The following is a 20,128-nucleotide window of genomic DNA, read 5'->3' as shown; positions in this document are numbered from 1 at the left end:
ATTGCGTCTCATAGACTGCCACGTGCATGCAGAATTATTGGGGAATTTTGGCAGCTGGAGCGTTCCCAAAATGACTGCACATAGCAGGGGTGCTTGAAATACCACATAGTGCAGTACTGCTGATGGAGGCGTTGAGGTGCTGCGTCTATAGGCTGCTAATTTGTGCAAAACATAAGATAATTAATTCACACTTTCAAAACTTGTTTTTACTTAAGAAGCTCAGCTTTGTACATGAGCCAAATATTTTCCTCACGTGTGATAAATCAAACCACAAACACACACACTGTACATTCTCCTCTTACACTGAGCAGCTGATGAATCACTCAATTAAATCCACATCTGTGGTCAAACAAAAAAAAGTTAAACAGTTTTGCCTGCCAGCTCACTTTGCACCCAGAGTTTGTCCTCTTCATTTAATCAATCCTAATCATTAGGAACTGTGCCATCCGCTGCTGCTGCTGCTGCTTGGGACATGCTACAGATGTCAGGCCAGTCCACTTTAAAAAGCCCAGAGTTAGCCTAATTAATCAGGGTCACACTTAAGACTAGGCTTTCTGAGCTGGGTGGTGCTGCCAGTGGCAGACAGTGTAGACATATGGATGCAGGTTCGCTTGAAGATATTTTGGCAAAACAGATTTCCTGATCATAATTCTATCTAGACAAGAACACTGCATACACTCCAAAGGAAGTAACAATACTGGGTAGCATAATAGAAAACCACCCGCTTGACTGTCACCAAACAGGATGAGGCGCACAGACAACAAAGAGCTCTCTTCTGGGATTTATGTGGTGTACAGCAGTTTCTTAGTGGGTGCACACCTGCTGAAACCTCCAGTTCAACAAACCAAACCATATATGATTGTGAAGTGAAAGTGAAAACAAGAGCGATACCCATCAAAATAAAAAGCAGCTTCAAGTGGGAGAAATCTAATTTAAGATTTTCTGACTCATATAGTGGGAGATGTTTGGATTTTTACCAACATTATGAAGCAGAATTTGGAACAGGGTGGGCGTACTTTGACTTTCCACTATACATTTAATCAACACTTGTCTGTTAATAAAGTGGTGCTTAATGCAAAAGGGGAAATTTACATTTTTATAAGATCTTAAGAGAGGAAAGCTGTTATTAGACCTGCCAAGTCTACTGCATACCCAGCAATTTTTATGTATTTTGCAAGCAGTAAAATGTGTTTGTATTGTTTTCTTTTTGTTTAAAACATATGAATTTCTTCACACTATGAATTCAAATTTTTGTGTAATGCCACATTCTCATTTCCTGTCTCGTCTAATGACGGAGACAATACCACCTAAAAAGTCTGTTTTTGGCTGTGAAACTTCTCCCACATCAACGAGCCTACCCATGACCTTCTTAGTGTTAGGCAACACTGCTAACCACTAAGCCACTGCTGATTTGCAGACAACGATAAATCTAAAACGTTGGAACTTCTCAAATGTCACAGACAGGCCTGATGTCTGGGTGGGTATTATCGAGTAAATGTTTTATAGGATCTTGTAAGATGGACACAGTTGTATACAGAATATATTAAAAATAAATTATAATTCGTATTCTGAAAAGGGCAACAGCAGCTTTACTTGGTCACATGTCTGAAAGGGAACGAGCTGTCAAGGAGGTCACATTTCTGCTCAACATCTAAAAACAACAAAAACACACACACACACACGCACGCACACACACGCTCTGAGGTGAAAAAGTTACTTCACATCAAGGACACATAACAAGGTGACCTGCAAAGCGGTGGCCAGAAATGAAGTCTTCAAGTGGGAAAAAAACAAAACAAAACAATAAAACAGAAAATTGTTCTTCTATTCAACAAAACACTCAACAAAAATGAAACACACCTCCACTGATGGACAGTCATCAGTCATTGTAGTAAATGATCATTAAAGAAAACCACTTCAAATCCACAACAATCACCACTTAGCAATATTAAAACCAAACTTTGCCCCCAACCCCCTCATCATTGAACGCTGTGCCTGGACTGTCCCGCTCTCTCTCTCTCTCTCTCTCTCTCTCCTGTGGTTGCTATGACAACAAAAGCGTTGACAAGGGAAACAGATACACATGAACACACAGCGGCCTCACGTTCAGGGCACACGACTATCTGGCTGGAATCCTTGTCCAAATTTGGGCCGTTTACAACGCCGTACATGGCCACAGATGAAGAGCGGCCTCACTGAGCTTATCTGACGGTGTGTGTGTGCGCGTGTGTGTGTTTGTGTATGATGTGATCTGGTTGTGTGTGTGTGGCTGCTCAGGCACTTTGACAAGAGTTTCTTCAGGTGCAGGTGGACTTCTTAACAGACTTTATCTGACTTTATTACAGGGCTGACAGCAAAGCAAAATGTTTCTCTAACAGTGCCGCAGTCTGCTGCTCTTGTCATTCGTGAAATGTCACCGCCATGGGTTTGTTAGTTGGATTCCGTCTTCATGTGAAAACAATGTAGCTACTCTGTCCCAGCACATTGCAGCTTATGGTCCCTCATCTGAGCCCACAATCTGGATTTAACAAAGGCAAATGAGGTTCATGGATTTAAAAAATCAACAATCAGTCAAGCCAGATTTATTGAGGTGTACCGGTCAATCCTCATATAGCTTAATTTCTCATCATCATATTGACAGCAATCACTTTAACTCCACTACCGTGTAATTATGAGCTCCATGTATTTTCCCCTTGAGGGCAGAGGCGGACGTGTGCTTATTTTTCTACAGTCGCAGTCTTTGGGCACATTCAAGTGTCACCATGTTGCTGTGCCCGTCCTCCAGAGATTCATTATAATGTTGTTTACTTTCTTGTGGGATTCAAAATAAAGACGAGTGGCTCTCATGGGCAGCCCATTCAGCGTGCTGAATTGGCATCACCAAGGCAGTAACTGAAAGCAAGCTGTCTGGCTGTGAATCAATGAGTTCACCTTTTTAGTACAGTCTCTATTCCTTTTTTTTTGGTTTCTGTTTTTTCTTTCCTTTTTCCACAAGCTGACAGCACAAAACCAATGTGAAGCAAATGTTTTAAACTACAGCTGAAATAATTAATCAATTAGTCAATTAAAAAGAGATTTTTCTGACCAACTGATTCACTGTCAGCTGTAGTAGCTTCCTGGTGTTGAGTATTAACTTAAAACAGAAGATTCAAGGAGATATGAGGAAACATGTAACATTTCTTTGAGATTGACTTGATGTGTCAAGGACGTTTGACGAACGGTGCACTGCACTGACATTTTGTCTTTATTTAATTTGAGACTGCTGTAAAATTACATGAAGCCGAAATAAAAGATTGCTACAGCTTTCTGCCTCTCATCTAAATCCTCCCCCTCAGTCATTCCCCACACACTCATTATCTCTTCAAAGTCTTCTCCCTATCTAAGAATGGAAACAAGCCCCTTAAGGTGAACGCAGCGCTGGCTGTGACCTCCCTCCTCGGTGCGTCACCAGCCTGCCTCCGCTGACTCCTCCCAGCAGCTATTGGAGTCCAACAAAGGTAATCCCTTAATGGCTGTAATTGTCTGTGGCTGACAGGTGCCAGAGTTACAGCCTGCATCAGGAGTATGCATAGTATAGTGGCCAGAGGGGCAAGAGAAAGAAGAGTAGAGTCAAGGGAAAGTATCATAGCATCCTATGTTATACGTCTAAAGCATGGCAGTCTCTAAAAGCCTGTGAAGCACCTCTGTATGTACTGCTGATGGAGGGTTAACATACTCCTCAACCTGTACAGAGGAGCGCACTTGCATGGTTTATATAAATCTGCAAGGATATCAAAAATATTTGATATCCGACAGCAGGCAGAGCGAGTGGCTCAGACAGTGTATATAAGAGGGATCTGAGTATTAATTAAAGTTATATAAAGACACAATGTGGGCTTAATCCTGTCTCACACATGACAATCAGCCCCCGAGTCACATATAGTACCTGTGCTGAGCTTGCAGCGAAACATTCAGACATGTAGTGACTCACTCTCGAACAGAGACGTTGCCATTTAAACCTGTTTGGCCAGTGAGCGAGGGGGAAGAGAGGAGGCCTTGTCAAGCGTTAAGGCAATAAGATGGATGGCACCACACAGCAAAAAATAAAAAAAATTATGACAAGGGTATGAAATAAACCAAACCTAAAATCTGATTTTGAATCACAACTACAAAACATCCTACATGCCTGCTCAACAAGAAAATAAAGTCATGCATACACACTGTTTTACAGGATTTGTATTTGCTCCAGAATGTGTGTAAATACTCCTCACTACCCTTTCTTACATCATCCTTAAGAGTAATACCGTGTAAGTCACACAGAGTTTGGTAGACAGGACTACAGGACGAGTCCTTGCAGCCCTTTCAGATAAAAGGTACCCTCTAATGGAAACTGAGGCTTCTGGGAAGTTGACGTAACAGCAAAAACAAAATCAAGTACTAACCTAATCAATGGACACAGGATGCTCCATTTGATTGGTCGATAAGAGTTTGATGTACATTGTGTGGCCAGTTCTAGTTTATCCATTAGGCTTTGTGTGATGTGGTTAGCAAGAAAACCAGTTTTAAAAAATGCTAATCTTTAATTAGACATATACTTTAGAAGTTGAAAGATCAAAACCAAGGTCAACAGCAGTCAAAGGTCCAATTAGATTAAAATCCAAGATTGAAAGAAAGTAGGTATCTTAAAACATTTTCACTGAGAAGTCGAAGAGAAATGTTGTCAGTATCCAAGTCTAATGGGGAGAAATGGGAGAACTGTAAAGCTGAGACATAATATCACAGGCGATCTCATGTTTATACTGTAGAAATGCACAGTGCAGTGGGATCTACTGTAACGCTCCAGCAGAGCTTCTTTGATCCTGTACGTTGTGACAGACCACTTAGCATCTCGTTTCATAACACAGGACCGCTCGTACCATGTTCTTTTCCAAATCCACAAAACATTAGCGCTAAATCACCAAATGTGTCTCGTGTGTTTATGAGCTTGTGCACTCTGGATGGGAGCACATTAAAATAAACATCAGACAGACGTCACTGGAGGGTCAGCATGCATTTGTCAAGAAAGAACTGGCCTCAAGTGGCACTTTATGAAAGAGCAAGAGAGAAAAACCTGTCCCCCTGAGTCAGCCAAAGCTAAAGTGGAGCACCTGAAGGAAACATGACACGAGAAGAAAAAAAACAACAACTAAGTACTGGCCTTAAAATTGGAAAAAAAAAAATATTGTTGGTATAGGCAAATAATATCATCATGTCTATCCTTGCTAGAGAAATAGTCATAAATGCTGGACATGCAAATATCTTGTCAGTGTTTTCAAAGGAGCAGAGCTGCACTTGGCCAACAAATTCCTAAGACAGAAAGTTAAACAAAGCAGCACCATGTACGCATCTCCTACTTCACACACTCATCAATTAATTGCACCCATGTGGGACTGATTATAGGCACCATCAACAGATTAACTTAATAAACTTTCCTAAGCCAACGGCGATAAATAGAGAAGATTAAGACAGAAACAATACAGTGTCCATCATACGCACCGGTCTAATCCTGAAATAATAAGGAGGAATTAAAGCCCTGCTCCCTACTAGCGCCACAAAAGAAAGATGGGCTAAGCCATTTCTCAGAGCGGCCCAAAAAAAATGCACCCATGACATGCACCTAAGAAAAGAGCCCGGTCTGAACATGGGTTCAGGCCTTGTCAGGCTTTTGTAAGAAACATAAATAAATAGAGAAAAGACTTCATTTTAAAGCACACAGGGGTTGCTCGGATAGCCCCCGAAGGCAGCGCAGAAAGCAAACTGCTGTGAGACAACATCAAAAAACAAATGTTGAAAGGGGGCATCTTGAGGTGCCATCTTTATTTTTTTAACATCTTGCAGGCATGACTTTTAACTGTTATTGGAGCGATTCTCATGACCTTTTATGGCTTACAGACGAGTGCTAATACAATTTATTATAATCTTCAGTTTATATTGTCATTCAAAACACACACAGACATAGCTAGCATGACGAAATACAAGACCCAGTCAGGTGATATTTAACTGTGTGTTCAGCGTATACTGCACAGTTACTTCATTCTTCTGCAGAACAGACTTCACATTATTGTAGTAAATCGGCTTAGACTAGATGATATCTATAAACACTATTTTTGGTCACATTCACATCTTTTATTGAGCAACATCCAACAATGTTTAAAAAAAAAGGTTAAAGATACAAATAGAAGGAAAACCTAAATGTGATGATAAAATCACACCACCTTACCTAGCTAGAAGACTGTAACAACTTGCTGTGTGCTTTAAATTTACGCCGACTTCCATCAAACCCATAAACACAGAGGACAATTACATTATTCTGAAGTTTCACACCACATGCTTCACTTCACACTGACAAGTCTGACATCCCAGACAAAACACTTTAAAAGCCACAGTCGCCTTCCTGCTATAGTAAAGGGGTATAGCTACTGTGTGTATAAGAAGGGCAGGTTTATTATCCAGTGGGCCATCGTGCAGAGAGCTCCAAGCTTAATTTAGCAGCACTCCAAATCAAGGAGACACTTGAAGACCCCTCCCCTCCTTGACTTCCTTTAGTATCACCCTGAGATGGCCAACTCAAGCACCCTGCAGAAAAGCGGCTGCTGTGGTGCATGTACTTTTTACTGCTGAGAGTGGAACTCAGTGGCGAGGCAGGCAGCTAGGTCCATTGTGCTAGCCGCTATTCTGCTTTCAATGACTGTGCATGCCCATGGTAACACCCATGATTGACAACAGTGTGCTTTGGTGGAAAGGGACGTCATGAGAATCAGTTGGTGCCACAGATGAAGCCTAAAGCTGGGGACCTAAATGTGATACAGATGGTCATTAAAACGTTCATGTAAACTGAATATCAGACATGTGAAGTAATTTCTGTGTAAATCTGAATCATTCAACTGTGATACTGCAGAGTCCTGCGTTACGTAAGTGAAGCTCTAATTCAGTGTTAGCCTCCTGTCCACTATTTTTATAATGTGTTAAAATATGAGAATATGATCGGCCAAATAAGGTGCGTCATGAGAGTATTTATATCAAGTTGAGCTGTAGAACTGATGAATATGTATTTCAAGTGTCAGTCAGAGAAATGAAGGATGGGTTTATTCTAATCATTCTATTAATATAATAGCTACTTGTGCCTGGTTATTAAAGGAAAGACAGCTTATTTAATCACACCATTCACCACCTAGTGGAACTATGTTTTAATTTAGGTGCAGACATAAAAGTCATTTTTAAATCTACCTGGTTTGTATCTGTCTCAGTAAATCAGACGGCAAAACCTGAGGATTAAAAGTTACCCACAGAGTGAACTCTCCTGTTCTCTGATATACCTGTCTTAAACAAATAATTTCTAATCGTTATATTGTTATTAATCCTTTCACCATGTCTCGCCCTGCATATTTAACCCCAAGTAGAATCTAGGTATGTACAGCTTTAGGTTCAGTCTTTATTTGCCAACGGCGGCAAACGGAATTTCATTTGAGTTGCTCAAAGTATTGAGCAATTCCCAACTCAACAGCAACACGTCTTGTCAGGAACAATGTTCAGATTCCTCTGGGTAATCCACAGACGTCACTGTCATAAGGACAACCAAACTGAATAGTCTCGATGAAAACTCTCTATTATACTACAGTCACTAAATGTAAAACTACAACAGCAACAAACCAAGAGATTATCACAGTGATGAGGGGAACTGTTTAGCTTTGGAACAGCTGTTCGAAACCCCCGACCCGCAGAAGGCTTGAGTCACTCTCACTATGATTGTGATGAGGACTTTGGCTGGGTTCAAAGCGCCAACACAACCACAAGACGCTCTGTGCCCTTTAAAAAACATTGTGTGTTTAGAACAGAGGTTATATCACTCCCATTCTCTCTAAGAAAACATATCAAAAACAAACTTATAAAAAACAAACTTATAAAAAACAAACCGTTTTCTTATTTTTGCCATCACGCACAATCATCCAGTGCGTTCAGTAAGACCTCTTCAGTTTTCCTCTGAAGTGTGATGTGGGGAGAGTGAAACTGCTGTAATTTCTGGGGAGAGGTAGATGATGGCTGAAGCCCTATAGTGACTGTAAGGAAAGCTACAACAGTATCTAGGTATTATGGTGTAAGGTTTCTCAAACATTGCATGTACAAAATGGATACAGAAAGAGGCTTGTTGGCTTACAGGATTGGTGCTCAGGGCCTCCACAATAAAGCTTAATAACATAGGACTTGTTTTTTTGTTTTCCCTCACAGGGAATGACCAGTTTTCTCCCATATAAAGCAACAGTATGGACAACATAGCAGCTTCTTCTGAAGCTCAGCACCAGCCTCTCTCTTGCTTTACTTCTCTCCCTCCCCCTCTAGTAGTACAACTTCTCTCTGCAACCACCTAGCCAGTAAGCAGCAAGGCCCTGGACTAGCATACCAGTGGAGAAATTCCCAGATAAGTAATACTCCTAGCCTTGGGGCTTCAGGCATCAGCGCTCTGGCCACTCCTCGTTGGCTACGTCATCGGCTCAGAGGCGCGCAGCCACTTCCACAAAAGGAATTCCTTCTTACCGCCTGCATGTAAGTATGAGTGCGTTATGTTGGTGTGTGTGTGTGTGTGTGTGTGTGTGTGTGTGTGTGTGTGTGTGTGTGTGTGTGTGTGTGTGTGTTAAGACAGATTAGCCCAGACACACAGAGATGGGGTGAAAAAGTAAAAAAATGAAACTGGAAATGCATTAACCCAGGCATGCAAAGGAAAGATGATTACATGATGATTGGTAAAACTGTAATTTGCAAGACAGCTACAGCATGAAGGTTCATTCTGTAAGGTGTTGTACATCTGTGTGTGCGTCTGTGTTTACGCCTGAGACAAAGAGCTCACAGCTTCTGTGCTATTGGCAGGGTTCAGGAGGCTAGAGGGTACGAGGGGGAGGGTTAGAGCGCTGCAGGGCGACCAGCTGGGTCCTTCCACTAGATGAGCTCTGTTGGGAGCTGTAACCAGACTACACACACATATACACACACACAGCTTTTGCCTTCAGTACTCTAGCTGCTGCTGCTGCTACCGAGGACGACCATATATGGCCCTGGGATTCCCATGGAAAAAGAAGACCGGGATTGAGGAAGAGGGGGAAAAAATGCCGGCAAGATTGTAACTGTATGTTTCACTTGGGCTTTCGCTCAGCAGCCAAAATAATAGCCCCACTTGAAAGCCAAGTTTGTTTCCATGTGAGGGGTCTAAAGGCAAGAGGGGGCACCAGGGGGGGGAGAGGCAGAGAGGTCAGATAGCCACGGAGAGATGGCAGAATACAACCTCTGTTGATATTTCCATATAATAGAACCCTTATGTGGAGGCTACTATACAGAGGACAGAAGATAGCTCAGTCAGCAGTCACTGACAGTCAGTCAACTAAAGAGGCATTGAGCTTGGTCCACAGCCCCCCCCCCCCCCCCTTCCCCCAGTGTACTGGCGGTATGTCACCGTTCACGCCAACAAGCTCCGAACCCATGAGGTTAAATGGATAGTGTGGATGCCAGGGTCTGCCCTGCAGCCATTCTACCAATTTATGGCCATTACCAGCACAAATATGGATTGTCACCAGAGTAACACTGCATCACAATGCATGCTGAATCGCTAGTACACTGTCATGCAAAGATCAAGAGCAATTCCACAGTTTTGACAGGACTAAAATAAACACAGTGTAATCTACACCAAAACTATCATAACCTACTCACAAATAAAAAAAAGATTAATACCTGTAAGTGAACATTAGATTTGGAGGTTTTTCAACTGTTCTGCAGCCGTACAAAACAGACAAACCTGCTGTCCACAGCAAGAGCTTGAACTAGGTGTGAAGTTTTATTCAGAAATAGCAAAGAAATGATATAGTGATTCAATACAGACCTCAGTCATCTCTATATAAGATATGACACACAATTTAAAAAACAAAAATCAATTTAATTCACCACATGTAAAAAAAACAAACAGGCATACCTTGCCTGGTTTTATGTAAATTACTAAGCAAGGGAGTGCAGATAGCTACATGCTTACATGTGTGTACGTGTATGCATGTTAGGCTAGCGTCAGTGATAAAAGCAGAGGGAGTGGAAGAAGCAGGCTCACTAGTGGAGCCTCAAAGAGGAAATGAGAAAAATAAACAGCCACTTCCTGTTCCTCTCTGGCCTGAAATGTCCAACACCCTGATCCCTCCTACCATCAGTACCTCAGTAAAGGAAAGACGAGCAATACCCGCGCTCGCCCCCAAGTTCTGGGCCTGAAAACGGATAGCACAAGGGTTTCCATTTTTACCGTCCCTCAAACAACCTGAATAAGACACATGGGGGTATGGATGCAAATTTTAAGCAAGTTCCTTATTTGATTGTTCACATTAATGATCAATCATCAATATGCAGCTGATGCTCCTGAGATAAGAAAATAAAGCACGCTAACTTTGCACATTGTCAGTTGATATGCTTTATATCGACAGCGTTTAATCACCAAACTGAATAACATTCCTACACAATGGATTTGATGATCAAAACATCTCAACCAGAATTAATTTTTTTACTCAACATGAACTATTAAACACAAGGTGTCTAGATCTTTAATTTGACTGGGTCACAGTGCTGCACTTTAATAAATTCATAGTTCTCTATATAGCAGCTTGAGTGGCTTTGGTTCATTAATTATTCATTTAACAGTCTATTAACATATTAGCTTGATTGGACTCAGTGACCTGACTTTCATGCTCTATAAAACATGGAATATTGTCTGAGGTCAATGTGATGACTTAATGACTGTCTTATTTTGAAATTAGCCTAATTACTAAAATTGTATGATTTTTTTTTACCCCTTTTTAAACAAACAAAGGCATCATTATTATTATTATTATTATCTATCACCGTCTCTAGTTTGATCTGTTATTAAATAGAAATAGTTGATGCTCATATAAACATTTGTTGACAAAATCTAGGCCTACTTATCTTTCTTCACCTGGTTTTAAATCATTTAGGATTATTTGGAACACATGAAAAACATATAAACTTTGGAAAAAAAAAACACACAGGCTATACTTAAGTAAGTCCATTTAAATCACAAGTACAAGTACTCAGACTGTCAAGGCCCAGGCCCATTTACTGACACTGCTATTTATCTGCAGGAAGAGTATGACTTGCATGCGCTTACTCACAAGAACACTAATGGGGTAGCATCACTGCAAACAGGTTCACTCAATCTCATGGCCACGCATGGATCAGTGCAAACAAAAATCAATGCCAATCAAGAATAAGGGAAGAACATTACACTTAGAGACTATTGTCTTATAAGCTGAAATCAGCTTTAAAAGGCAATGCTGTATCAGTACAATAGTATTTTTTACTTGTGATATATACCAGAGTGAGACATGTTTGAAATTTAAAAAGGTGAAATCATGAGTTTAGTTGTTGGCAAGTCGTTGGACAAAGCTCTGTGACAGGTGGAAGCAGCAACTTTCCCATCTGAAAACCTAAGGATATCATGTTCCATATCTCCGGCTTAACAATAACACAAAGTCTAGATTGTGCGTAATGAGACAATCACCGCGTTCACCTCTACCCCTCATTTCGCCTGCCGAAGATGCAGCCATTTTGAGAATAAATGGAAGGAATGTAACCTCACCCTTCCACAGACAACAAATGGACATGCGCTCTCTGCCTTAATTGTACTCGCGGCTCTTTAAGACAATGAGGAATTCACAGTTTCTGCGTCCAGGTGTTCTCAGTTCAAAAACAGCTCATAAAAAAAAAAAAAACATGAGGCATGTGACTGCCGCCAAGCAAACAACAGCGGTATGGCTTCATGAAGACCTGGCTTAAGTAAAAGACAGATACTATGTGCCACAGGGTGAAAAAACAAAACAAGCTGAAGTCATCCCACAAACATTCACAGCAGCTCAATACTATGCACAGCTTCGGAAAGTCAGGGCAGACAGAAAAGGAAGTGTTTGCCATTAATCTGTTAAAGCACATGGCAGGGTCCTTTACCAATTTACCTTACACAAAAGCCTAAACAGGTAAGTATGCTTTCATGTTACACATTTTTTAAAATCAGCTTCAGAAGCTATTCTACAATGTAGTGAAACAGCTACTTTCTGATGTATGGTGATGAATACCCATCAGAGGAACAAACACTGACATCATCAAAACACATTTAGCAGAAAGATTAAACATGGAGGCCTGTGGCTTGAAATCAACCTCTCATTTTACTAACACTAATACGATTGTTTTGGCATTGCAAAGGTTAATTTTCAAAAACTTGAGCAACAAAAAATTGTGCCCAATGCGGCACATGAAATAGACTTCTGAGCAAGGTCAAGTCCGTGTCCGTAGCCTTGCCGTCTAGTCGGCAGAGCTCATGTACGTGGCAGCAGGTTTACTCCACTGAGGAATTCTCCTTACGACCCCAGGTGAACCAGTTCCAACCTGCAGCAACGCTCATCTGAAATACTTCACAGAACCCTCACTGCCACAGATCCTCTGGTGGGGATGCCTCTGGCATTTCATCCCTGCTATGTGTTATCACAGCACATTCACACATTTAGTTGGGATGCATAAGAGCCATTCAGTTTCAGACGGAATCTGTACTATAGTATTTTCTTTAAAAGGCCAAACATTTAATGTATTACTTATCGAGAAACATACCATCTTTCACTGAAGACAAATTTGATCAACATTAATCTATGTAGCCTGACATGATATGTTCAGCTGTTATAAATTGTTGTTTTATACTTATTATTTTTCTTATTCAGGTTATTGTTCCATCGCATCTGAGCAATTTGATTTCAACAAGTAAACACCTTTACAAATCGACTGCACTTTCAGAAATGTTCTGTTTCAGTACAGTACGGACCAAGTCTTCCAACCTCACACAGTGCCTGTCTATTTTCAAAGTCATATATGTTATCTTGAAACAGCGCACAGGGAAACAACATTGACGTGTCACAATCAGCATATGACCTGGCATGTTGCAAAGTACTGGCGCGCAAACACCACAAGGACTTCCTGCTGTTGATTATGGGGTTGGTAGGGAGGCTGAATGAAACAGCAAGCAAGGCCAGCCTGACAAGGAGAGACGTGCCAATTATACACAGGTAAAATATACATGTTCAGGGGCTGAAATTCTAAAATTAACACAGCCATCAAGCGCACTGAGGTTACAATAGAGCTAGATTGATTCACTGCAGATTAGAATTCAGCACTGTACTGGATGACCTACACTTCTATGTAAGAAGTTAAATTGAGGGTATCATGAAAGTGCATCATAAGTAACTACCCTGACATCCATTGGTGCCGGTAGGTAAATGTTAACACACAGTTTAACAGCTTCAGTACCGGCCACTCTGCGCAAACCTGCTGATTTTTAAAATGGAAATGGGGTGGTACTGGCAGAAAATATAAGACACTCCTTAATCTAACTGTGCTGTCCATCTACTATTGTTTCTATTGTTATGTTATGGCTTGGTTGGCTTTAATCCATGCTGATCCAGACATGCTTTCTTCCCTGTATTCCCAACGTTGCTCCTAACCATCTGTTTGAACTCAACAGAGAGGTTACAGTTTCCTTTAGCAGGACCTGTTCTGTTTCATGTGGTTAATAATATCATGTTGCGCTCATATTTTCCCGACTGCACCCTCAACACTGCAATGCTGTACGTGCGACTGATCATTCATCAAAATGATGAGTAATGGCACCGAGAGGCTAAACAAGAATACAAGCAAATTAAATGATGATTTGTCTGTTGTGTGCACTGAACAGAACCAAATTACATGAGTCAGTGTTGGCTGATTGTAAACCAGGTTTTGAAAATCAAACAAAGATGTGTCATTGGCAGTGTTGCACAATCATAACTCGTGTGGCAAGCAGTAATTACGTCTAAATATACGCAATAAAAAAAATACCAAAACATGATAATAACTAATTACATTCAAGGAGGATTGGCAGTTGACTACTCAAGCCAGACAAAAGAACAATAAAATCTAGACTGTCTAGATTCCAGTCCATGAATTATTAAGTTGCATCTTAATGTATTCTGCAATATTTTAGAAATGCATGAGTGGCTAGCTGCTACTGTAAGACAGTCTTCAATCATAACAAAGAACCTGGAAGCCTTGTGCAACCTTTTGCAAGAAAACTGATGTGAAAGCAGACTTCTTCCAAAATCCAGACATCAAATGCTGCAAAACAGTATGTGCACTGAGGCTCTGTTACAGCCTAAAAAACCCATCAAAATGTTTTCATTTTAAATACACTTTACCATCATCGTATCAACAATGAAGCCTATCAACGCACCAAACACTCTTCAGCTGGTTACATTATAGAAGCAGCAGCAAAGAACATCAATTCCACAAAAGAATTAAGCATACTCTGCTATACACACACCAAAGCACCCTTATGCAATGAACTGTATTACATTCAATGGTCAAGATCATCAAATCCTGCCGCCAATATAGCCATGCCAAAAAACAGGCCATTTATTGTACAAAACTACTTAATGATACTCAAACAAGCTCACTAATTTCTACAATTGATTTTAATGACCATACATATCAAATGTGGACTTACAATGCTCTGCATTAATGTGTCAAATCTTTGTTGGAGTTCCCAATTAAACCTACATATAAAGAGTCGTCTGGGCTTCCCCCCCCCCCCTTTAACTTTTCGGCCACATGCCTAGACACTCCACAAGCTACTGAAAAACTAAAACAGCACTGTGCATTACATCACACCCTCAAAATATGTCATTCTAGGTAGTCTTTATCCAACAGTCATCAGATCTGGGCGTTATTATGCAGGCTGATCATCAAGCTACAAGGCTGACAGATTTATGTGGATTAAGCCTTTCTTGGTAAGTCACTAACCTGTATCTCTATTGTTTAGCAAAACAGGTGAGCGTTACAGGAAGTCAATGTGATGCACACATGTTTTGCCTGTCTGAGCCAAGGGGCCTATCCACATGAGATGGCGGGATTTTCTCCCTCGGGCAGCAAGACGGGGGCTTGGGGTCTGTAAGGGGATGCCATGATGCCTTTATCAGGAAGACAGGGACATGTCAAAGGCATTTTTGTTTTGCTCCTCTCGCTGGCCAACTGCACGGCTCAAGCACAGCTGAGAATCTCAGGGTTAGGGCTACAGTGAGATCCGAGGCAATTATGTAATGTGTTAATATGACTGATGCTGGTCTGGATGAAAAGAAACACAGCCACCTCACCATCTTCCACCACATGCTCTGTAATTGTTCCATTACAAGATTCATGAAGTTGATTCTCATTTCAAACTGCTGTGCACTGCCAAAGACTCTCTCTCTCTCTCTGCTCAGTCTGTTATGCAACTCCCACTCTGTACATGCAAATCCACCAACACAAGTGACTAGCAACCTTCCCTGAGTCGTTGTCATGGAGACAGTGCAAGATAATGTTCATAGACTTCAGGGCCATAATGAGGGTGTGTAATGTCAACAGAGCACAGGCATTGTAATACCCAACTCTGACATGTTAAGCTGAGCTGAGTCCCGCCACCTTGGTCCAGCAAAGACCATGAATGCTAAAGAAAGAAGTTCAGGTGTAGGTCAATGTGGAGATTTTCTTGTGTGAGGCGACAAGCCCTGGTTACCTCCACACTAATTGCCTTGATGGAGCTCAGTGGGCAACAGTCAGCTGGGCCTTGGCATCGTATGGGGAGAAGCAAGCCAGAGAGAGAATGACTAGAGGGGAGGGGTTTAGGTGACAGCTGAGGAATGTCTGCTCTCCTCTGTCTTTGCCATGGTTTCCAGCGACTGTCATCTGAAGAATGCACGGGCTAGGACGACAAGACTTGGAATGCTACCCTCCGAGACGAGTTTAGCTGACGGGATCTGGAATCTCTACTATTCTACTGGACTCCTCATTCACGAGTGCATCCTCTCTACCAACCACCTGAAGCCATGCAGTATGTGTTTGGGTGAACTGATCTGTCTCAGACGAGTAGATCACAAAATGTTAATGTGATATTGAAACTACAAGAGCTGTACAAAGTCGCAGTTTTTGCATGTATCAAAAAAACTGGAGACGTCACATATAGTTAGCGCTTAATTCTCCAAACCTCATCCCGAACAACGTCCATTTGCACGACAGCCTGTAATGGTCTTTGTCATGAATCACAGCGCAGAGACAACAACACAACATATTTACGGGTCCTTCAGCAACAGGTCGATTTCAAAGTGACACAAGGTCTGTGACTCACACACAGAGACATAACCTCTTGCCTATATGTGAGATTTATGCCAGGGGTGCACTACAAAGCAGAGCTACAGACTCTGAGTCATATCCAAACTTAGTATCATCTGCTGAAACCCAGTTAGGAGAACTTGTGGCGGGGGTATTTATAACCCTGCACCAGTCACCAGTGATGGGAGCGATATCGCTGCACCAAGTGAGGAGTGAGCCCTCATGTAACAACATGACACATGTCACAACAAAGCCAGAGGTCAGTCACTCACAGATCAGGGCACTGCAGTTTATTGCACAAAGTTAAACTGTCAAAATTACCTGCTATGGCTTCAGTAATAAAGAGGCTCACTGTTCATGCTACAAGGAAAGAAAAGTTGTGTGAAAAAGTAGATACAAATTTTTTCCAGTTTCACAAAGTAAAAGGATCATATCATACCTCATCATACCATATTATGCTCCAAGGTCTTTTATCTTAAATGAGAACAATATGACAAAGACATGAACAATGACACCAGGTGACTCTGGCTGTCTGTCTCATGTTCATTGCAACTGTGGAAACTAACATCAGCTTGACCTCGCTGCAATTCTGGGATTAGCACTTTAAACACAAATCCCTGTATCGCCTTCTTCAACTCCTTTATAAAGACCCCAAAACCCAGGGATCACATGCTGGCCTACAACACAGACACACACACACACACGCACACACACGCACACACACGCACACACCCTCACACTAGCCTCTCGTCCAGAGATGGTTAGGTCTGGAGAGCAGCACTGCAAATTCTTTCCTCACTCTAGCTCATCCCTGTACATCAGCCCAAAAAAAGGCAACGTTTCCACCCAATGAGTTTGCAGGGGGGCGGGGGGGTGGGGGGCATGCTAATTCCAGATTTAATGATAGCCGACTCTGAGCACAAAGAATGGTTGGTTTAACGACACCATAAAAAAAAAAAAAGAACAACAAAATCAATTCATCATCTAAAGATAAGTCAAACTACCTTTCTACAATCTTTAATTAATTTTATGTCCTGTACAACAAATGTACCATGTAGCAAGGTGGTGCACATAGCAGGACACTGGCTTACTAAGACTAGACATGTGGGCATGAGTAATGAGGTGACATCACTGGAGATCTATGCTAACATTAAACATTTAAGAATTTTTCAGTTAATCCTATGATCATTTAAACACTTACTGTCCAAACACATGGGAGGAGAATGCATCCTTGCTGGTGCAATGAATGAAACTGTAAAAATACTTGTTTCCACAAGCAATGAGTAGAACTTTGAATTTCTTTAGTCACAAGTACCTGGGATGTCCTCTTGCCCCTGGAGTCTAAAGGGGGACAGACAACACTGCAATGTCCTAAGTATATATCTAGTCAGGGACTTTTGTAAAAATGTTACTTTGAAATGTTGAGAGTTATGATCTAGCAAAAAACCCCAAAGAATTAAAAAAGAATTGTGTTAATGATGTACTGCAACTAATAGACAGTGTTAAGATACTATAATTTCATCCATTTGTAACAAATGTCACTTGATGCAATCACATAACAAGTTTAAAATTTGAAAAAGAATCCCAATTATAAATCTTCCACATATTATGTCTTTAACAGTGCATGGTTGAGGGATGAGGTCACATGTGGAGTGCAGCACAAAATGAATCGAATTACGAATGAATCTATAAACTACACTCAGATATTCACAAATTACAATGACGGATTTCCAAAGCCAAATTTCAGCACCTTATATGTTATCGCTAATCTACTGTATGTACAGTACACATCACTGAATCCAACTTGGCCATATCAGGGCTCTCCTTTCAGTAGCTGCACCTTCAAGCTACCATAATATTTCAACCATTGGACTGGTGTTTTATGAACCATGTAAATCAGACATTTGTCAAGTTTGGTTTCAAAAGGCCTCCTACGTTGGGTAGTACCTGAAATTACTGTCTTACTACAACCAACACGGGCTGCCATTTTCATTATTTGGCTTTGAAAGTACAGTGGCTAGTATACGTAGCTACCGTAGTTAGCGGGCAAATAGTTAGCTTAGCACTGCTGACATTCCAACGAAATGGCAAAGGATTTGGCTCACGCATGTTACTGGTTGAAACCAAAAACACATAAATCACAAAACGTCAATTTTCGAGCCCAAAAGTTGTCAGCTGACGTTGTTTCTTATGCTAGCTAACGAATGAATTAACCTTAGCTAAACCCCCTAAACAGCTAACGGCGACTAGCTTAGCCTGCTAGCATTGCGTTAGCATACATTTTGCTTGTCCAACACTATACTGCAATGTTTTCTCTCTGTTAAGAACGTTGCCCCACTTCAACTAATGCACCAAACACTGCTGTCAACAATGTGAATGTTGCGTAAATGTGATATAGGCCTTGTAAGGATAACGTTAGCCTGTGTTCAAATGACGTTTTAACTGACTGGCTAGTTAGCTTCTGCTTCCTCTCCAGAGAGTAGCCATAGTCGCGGTGCAGGGTTTATCAACAAAACGACTTTTCCTGCTAGCCAGGTTATAGCCATTGTTGTGGAATTCATTTTGCCTGGATAGAGTGTCACAATCAATGACAACCTTTACGTTACCCTCCTAGCATGACTCGATCATAGCACCCGAAATGACTTTTGTCTAACAACACCACTGAACCATAAAAAACACAAGTGATTGTTTGTCTTGAATGTAATTTACAATACAAAATGACTCAATGCTACAACCTGAAATGCAGCAATACAGCAATTAGACTGCACCCATGGACTGAGGCTATAGACTCAGGCCAATTTACCGAGGCAAAAAGTAGTCCCAAACGCGAAGCTTTTAACTTTGTTGCTAATTGTGAATTGCAATCTGAAAGCTGCATGCAGGATTAGTATTGGTATGGATATTCCATAACCAAGCTTAGAGAGAAGCCAGTGCGTTCATCTCAACTCTGCGACGAAAGGGACGGGTGTGCTAGGTAGGTAAACAACGGGATGAGAATGGCTTCCATTTGACAGGTGTTCCAGGGCAAGCAGTTGCTAGCAGCAAACCGATATTTGTGTTTAATGGTTGCTGGCAGTACCGGTGACTGATGTTAACACTCATAGCAGGCTAACACAAACCTGGTGGAGGGCGGTGAGACCGTCTACATTGGCGTAGTTGATGTCAGCGCCCCGGTCAAGCATTCGGAGCACCTCCTCGGTATCGCCGCTTGAGCAGGCGGCCAGAAACACGGCGCCATCATCGAACTTCACCTTCGTCTTCTTCTTTTTCAGAATAGGGGGCTCCTGGTCCGTTTCCGAGCCCAGCCATCGCTTTAACTGCTCATTCCTCTTCTGCTTGGCGTCCGCCATCTTCATCCCCCTCCTGTCTCGGGCTTCTTATCTTTCTCCGAGGGAGGATATACTTTATAGTACCACTATCCCACAGCGCACTGGGGCGTGGGAAGGGAGGGCTGGGGAGGAGGGGGAACCGAGAGAGAGAGAGAGAGAGAGAGAGAGAGAGAGAGAGAAACAGAAAGAGAGAGAGGGAGGGAGAGAGAGAGCGAGAGATAGAGAGAGAGAGCGAGGGCGTCTGGATTGTTTTCCATAACCTCGCGAGAACTGGAGCTCAGGAGCTGCAGTATAACGTCATCATCAGCAGATTATGAGGGGAGAGTGAGCAGGGTAATCCCTTATAGACTGTGTACACCAAATACGACGAGAGTGCTTTAAAATATTACATAACAGTCAGCTAGCCCACAAGCATGTTCAGAGAGAGGCACTGTCACATACAGTAGCAAGTCTTTGACCAATCTCTATTAAACTCTATTTTATATTGTATAGACTATTGTTTACTGTGATACTACTGGATACATAGAAGTCATATTTCACCCTCTGTTCAACCATAATATACATCATTATATCGGTGAATG

General features: G+C 41.6%; 1 protein-coding gene across 3 annotated transcripts in view; it reads right to left on the bottom strand.

Moving 5' to 3' along the window:
* Nucleotides 1-19,655, bottom strand: part of ppp1r12a (protein phosphatase 1, regulatory subunit 12A) — a 47,882-nt gene extending 28,227 nt beyond the window's left edge. For 2 of the 3 annotated variants that reach the window (XM_056367620.1, XM_056367621.1), the window contains exon 1: nucleotides 19,338-19,654. In XM_056367620.1, coding sequence (XP_056223595.1) covers nucleotides 19,338-19,574 — 237 coding nt within the window. In that variant the 5' untranslated portion in view covers nucleotides 19,575-19,654. Of the gene's footprint in view, nucleotides 1-19,337 lie in introns of all 3 variants that reach the window. The other variant, XM_056367622.1, reaches the window with a different exon arrangement.
* Between the last annotated feature and the right edge of the window lie 473 nt (nucleotides 19,656-20,128).

This window comes from Seriola aureovittata, chromosome 22, assembly GCF_021018895.1.
Source record: "Seriola aureovittata isolate HTS-2021-v1 ecotype China chromosome 22, ASM2101889v1, whole genome shotgun sequence".
Taxonomy (NCBI): Eukaryota; Metazoa; Chordata; class Actinopteri; order Carangiformes; family Carangidae; genus Seriola; species Seriola aureovittata.
This window is presented reverse-complemented; position numbering and strand designations above follow the sequence as displayed.